Source organism: Ciona intestinalis, unplaced genomic scaffold, assembly GCF_000224145.3.
Source record: "Ciona intestinalis unplaced genomic scaffold, KH HT000096.1, whole genome shotgun sequence".
Taxonomy (NCBI): Eukaryota; Metazoa; Chordata; class Ascidiacea; order Phlebobranchia; family Cionidae; genus Ciona; species Ciona intestinalis.
Window position 1 is genome coordinate 70,702 of NW_004190418.1, and position 6,000 is coordinate 76,701.

Sequence of the window (6,000 nt, forward strand, 5' to 3'; positions counted from 1 at the left end):
TGGAATTCACACCCAACACCCTGTACTTTAAACATGGGGTGGAATTAACACCCAACACCTTGTGCTTTAAACATGGGGTGAAACTTACACCCAACACCTTGTGCTTTAAACATGGGGTGGAATTCACACCCTGTACTTTAAACATGGGGTGGAATTTACACCCAACACCCTGTACTTTAAACATGGGGTGGAATTTACACCCAACACCCTGTACTTTAAACATGGGGTGGAATTACACCCAACACCCTGTACTTTAAACATGGGGTGGAATTTACACCCAACACCCTGTACTTTAAACATGGGGTGGAATTTACACCCAACACCCTGTACTTTAAACATGGGGTGGAATTACACCCAACACCCTGTACTTTAAACATGTGGTGGAATTTACACCCAACACCCTGTACTTTAAACATGGGGTGGAATTTACACCCAACACCCTGTACTTTAAACATGGGGTGGAATTAACACCCAACACCCTGTACTTTAAACATGTGGTGGAATTTACACCCAACACCCTGTACTTTAAACATGGGGTGGAATTAACACCCAACACCCTGTACTTTAAACATGTGGTGGAATTAACACCCAACACCCTGTACTTTAAACATGGGGTGGAATTTACACCCAACACCTTGTGCTTTAAACACGTATTTGCCGAAAAGACCAAAGCTTTCGTAAAAATGGTGTCGAAACAACTATTATGACGTCATAGACGTAGTTGTCGAAAGAAAGGTGTTGAATGGTTGTCTGTGACGTAACCATAAGGTATATTGTAATTAATTCCATTGTTACGTCAACATAGAATCATTGTTAATAGAGTTTGTCACTTAATATGGACGATAGCAAATTATGCGATTCCCTTGTAACGTGGGTAAGTAGGAGTTATTTATATTCATTATTTTAATGTTCATTAAATAAATATTTCATTATTTTGTTTGATTGGTGTAACTTGATACGCGGTGTATAATCAAATAAATAAAGCAAAATCAAATAAATAATTAGGGCCTACACATTGGGTAAACCCTAAAGGACATTTTCAGATAAATTGTTTACGAGCCACCAGCAAGAATAGCGATTGTCGTTTGAACTTTACTTTCCATCTTAACTATGTTGTATATATGGCCTTCATTGCAGAAGAGACAAAATAAAGACATTTATTTGTTGGAATAGAAATAACATTACTTACTCAACAGGCGTTGACGTTCGATGTGAAAATCCAACACAACAATTACCTCGACTTCATAGATGGTGTTGTGATGTCACAGATACTTCATCTATTGTGAGTAAACAATAGAATTCATTGTTCTTGATAATCACCATTGTTTTCCAGAGATCCCGAATATTTCAACACTGAATGGTTGGCGAGGATCAAACATGATGTTGGAGATAATTATCGATTGAAAGTAAATTAAGATTTTATTATTTATGGGGTTTTGTAGACTTTTGTTTCATCAAAGTAATTTGTTATGGTTCCAAATTAAGCAAGGCTACTTTAGAAAAATAATATATTTGGCAATAATAGTATGTTTAATATTATTGTATAAAAGTTTGTATTTATGAATCTTGTGTTAAAACAGCTGTTACATAACAATCGATTCATTGTTTATTTACCCCATTGTTACATCACAGACAAACAATCTAAGAAAAGTTTTGAACCAGATGATGTCATACTTTCGAGATGTGAGTATAGATATCATATTTTAATATTTATATTAATTAATCTTTTCCACCCCAGGGTCTTGGAAACGTATTTGTTGGATTTGAAATCCCGGATGTTTCGGCCATCAGTGAAATGTCCGATAAAAATCAACTCGGTCGAATGTTGCAACTTATGTTGGGGGTTGCCGTTAACTGCCCAACTAAACAAAGTAGGTTTGTTTTGCTGCTAATTCACTCAAGTGTTTTAATTATTAGATCTTCGCTGTGGCATTCGAAGAGATAACTGGTTATATTTATTTACCGGCACGTTTGACTTTATGAAAGTTTGTGTTGACCTACTGACCCCATATTGACCTATTGACCTATTGACCCCTAGATCGCATTGAGCAGATTATGCAACTTGACGAGAACGTTCAACACGTTGTCATGACAGCCATCCAAGAATTGATGAGTCATAATCAACCTTGTAGTGAGGATGACTCAGCAAATAGTGACGAGATGACTCAGCAAATAAAGTTGATTGAAACAAAACTAAACGATGCAATCGCGGAGAAAGATGAAATGGCTCAAAGATGTCACGAGTTAGACATGCAGGTGACGATTGCCACCCGCATGGGTTAAGGTCGTTAAGTATCAACTAGGGATGCACATTACAGAATAATTAGGTATTCTAGGATATCCTAGAATACTTTATTTCGAATCTAGAATTCCGAATCTAGAATTTCGAATCTTTTATATTTATAGGAAAAATGAATTTTACCCACAAAAGTCAGCTTATTGACCCTTTCATAGCAGCCTTGTTGGATCATAAGCTGTAAAATGATCAAAAATTGTACCATTGGGTAGTTTTTGCGTCATGAAACGTATAGCAGGCTATGAAAAGTCGTTACGAAACGTTTACTCTCGAAAGTCCCACAAACACAAAATTTTTTTTTTTCAAAATTAATAAGTTTCAAAATTTGTTAATACAGTATATGAGGTGACGTGTGATGACGTCATTAGACAGAATACCGAATCCCGTAATTAGATTCGAATACAAAAGGATTCGAATCTCATGGTTTCGAAATTCTGTAATGTGCATCCCTAGTATCAACATTATCGGTTCGGATCTCTGATGATCGTTAATATGTGCATTACAATATTTGAGACATAAGATAAGACATTTTACAAAACACACAACTAAACATGATTGAATCTTGATGCAATCAGGAACGTAGTTTTAAGTAAAGAAATCATTCCCCCCACCAGGTGGCGATGTTACACGAGGAGAAAGCCAACATCCAGCAAGAAAATCTTCAACTTCACGAACGACTGAATGAGACAGAAAACCTTGATGACCCGAGTTCCCCGGCTGCTATTCGACATTCACAGATGATGGGACAGATTGAAGCTTTGCAGGAGGAAACTTACAGGTTTGTGTTGTATGTGTGGTTCTAAGGGACCATGCCAGCAGTTGTAGCAACAACGAGCTTTGAACCCGGTATCCTAGGGATCAGGGCAACTACTGTATATCTCAATAAACCTGGTTGCAAAAGTATAATAATATGTTTATATTATCTTTATGTCCAGACTTGAATCTGGTCGCGATGATTTTAAATTACGCTGCGAAGTTTTGGAACAAGAAATCGCTGACTCACAATCAAAGGTTGAAGAATTATCCACTCTTGCCGAAGAATCGAGGTGACTCAGCAATTATGATGATTAATCAGCAATATAATAATGAATCGGCAATTATAATACCCAGTTAAAATGCTCTCGACTATGTTATGTAGTTTCTTAAAAAAATATTATTTAGTTTAAAATATAAAACAATACATTTTTACGATGTCCCCGCTGTTTAAAATCATATTCCAGTTTTAATTCGTCAACTCGTGTTTATTATTCAGGTTATTGAAAGATGAAATCGATTATCTTCGTTCTGCCTCGGATAAAGCAACCAAACTTGAATCGACGATCGAGAATTATAAAACGAAGTTGGAGGAGCTAGGTGATCTCAGATCTCAGGTTCACACATACCCATGTTTATTATGGTGAAGTTGGGTGTGGATTGATTGAATGTGTTTGAATACAGGTGAAGATACTGGAGGACAAGAACACGTCGTACATGGAACAAACGCTAAGTTTGGAAGAAGAATTAAAGAAAGCAAATATGACGCGGACACAACTGGAGGCACATAAACGACAAGTATGTTGTGTTATATTGTTTCTATGGCAGGTTATATATTGTTTCTATGCAGGTTATATATTGTTCTATGGCAGGTAATCGATCTCCACAACAAACTAACGGAGGAAACTCGACGAGCCGACAAAGCTGAGTTTGAAAGTAAATCAAGAAACGAGAAACTTAAGAATTTGGAATCAGAGAAACAGGTTGGTTGGGTTGGAACGATTGATGTTTTGCACAAAGTTACGTCAACAATAGTAGCAACGTTGAGGTTTGAACCTCGTAACTACTGTACAACGTTTCCATCCATTGTTTATAATAATGACCATTGTTTCAGCGATTGTTAGCGGAACGCGACTCGCTGAGAGAAACAAATGATGAACTTCAACTAACCGCCCACCAGAGGGCACCTGGGTTCATGAGCGAACAATTGCTTGGGGAGGGCGACCCGATGAACCTTGAAGCAAAGTATGTACAGCGTATAGTTGTCCTAACATTGAAGCAAAGTATGTACAGCGTATAGTTGTCCTAACATTGAAGCAAAGTATGTACAGCGTATAGTTGTCCTAACATTGAAGCAAAGTATGTACAGCGTATAGTTGTCCTAACATTGAAGCAAAGTATGTACAGTGTATAGTTGTCCTAACCTTGAACCAAAGTATGTACAGCGTATAGTTGTCCTAACATTGAAGCAAAGTATGTACAGTGTATAGTTGTCTTTCAGCCCCCCATTTTCAGCGTAAAAAATATGACCCCAATATTAAACCCCAACCTCACAGAGAGCGAATGATTCGTCTTCAACACGAAAACAAAATGTTGAAACTGAAACAATCCGATGCTGGGGAGGAAAAAATTAACTCGCTCTCTACTGACCTCGAGTTAGCGAATCAACGTATTAACGAACTTGAGACTGAAAACAGGTTTAATGTTATTTCTATTTGATTAAGTTTAATATAATATTTCTATGATTTGATTATCTATGTTATCTATTTAAATAGTAGACTGGTAAAGCCATACAGAAGAATTCATATTGTGCAATGCATTGATATCACTCCATTCCTATGCTGCCTAATATATTGTTTCTATGCTACCTAATATATTGTTTCTATGTTACCTAATATATTGTTTCTATGTTACCTAATATATTGTTTCTATGTTACCTATTATATTGTTTCTATGCTACCTAATATATTGTTTCTATGTTACCTATTATATTGTTTCTATGCTACCTAATATATTGTTTCTATGTTACCTAATATATTGTTTCTATGCTACCTAATATATTGTTTCTATGTTACCTAATATATTGTTTCTATGTTACCTAATATATTGTTTCTATGCTACCTAATATATTGTTTCTATGTTACCTAATATATTGTTTCTATGTTACCTAATATATTGTTTCTATGTTACCTAATATATTGTTTCTATGTTACCTAATATATTGTTTCTATGTTACCTAGTATATTGTTTCTATGTTACCTAATATATTGTTTCTATGTTACCTAATATATTGTTTCTATGTTACCTAATATATTGTTTCTATGTTACCTAATATTTTGTTTCTATGTTACCTATTATATTGTTTCTATGCTACCTAATATATTGTTTCTATGTTACCTAATATATTGTTTCTGTTGCCCAGAGTGAGCAATATGAAAATCCTCGAACTTGGGGACCAGGTCCGCAACTTACGATCGGAACTCGATAATAAAGATGCGGATTCCGATGATGTAAGTATGATGTCATAATGCATATTAACACGCATGTTCTAACACGCATGATATTTTATTTTATTTCTATGTTACTTCAAAACACCAGGAACACGTGAGTTGTAGTTTATGACATCACAATCAAGTAGTTTATGACATCACATTTGTTTGTAATTGTGAAAATATTTAAAATCAAAAAAAATTATTGTTTTATGAATTTTTTTTTTTTTTTTTTTTTTATGCTGGATTCAGGTTTTGTATTTCGACCCGAATTCTAAAAAGGTTTGATTAGCATGATTGCACTTGCATGACATCATTACTGCATGACATCATCACGTGTGATAACATCATTAATTGTAATATTTCCATTTTACAGAACTTGGCCCTACGTCAAAAACTGTCGGAACATTTGTAAGTTTGTTTATGATGTCATAATTGTATCTATTGTTATATTTATGATGT

General features: G+C 35.2%; 1 protein-coding gene across 1 annotated transcript in view; it reads left to right on the top strand.

Moving 5' to 3' along the window:
* Positions 1–717: 717 nt before the first annotated feature.
* LOC100176517 (protein Hook homolog 3) overlaps positions 718–6,000 on the top strand; it is a gene marked incomplete in the record, with an annotated part of 6,565 nt that continues 1,282 nt past the window's right edge. Inside the window, 15 exon segments of the mRNA XM_026838528.1 lie at positions 718–874; positions 1,197–1,282; positions 1,334–1,406; positions 1,633–1,683; positions 1,739–1,871; positions 2,039–2,256; positions 2,911–3,074; positions 3,232–3,342; positions 3,549–3,666; positions 3,734–3,847; positions 3,922–4,032; positions 4,164–4,294; positions 4,606–4,746; positions 5,472–5,559; positions 5,915–5,949. Coding sequence (XP_026694329.1) covers positions 836–874; positions 1,197–1,282; positions 1,334–1,406; positions 1,633–1,683; positions 1,739–1,871; positions 2,039–2,256; positions 2,911–3,074; positions 3,232–3,342; positions 3,549–3,666; positions 3,734–3,847; positions 3,922–4,032; positions 4,164–4,294; positions 4,606–4,746; positions 5,472–5,559; positions 5,915–5,949 — 1,613 coding nt within the window.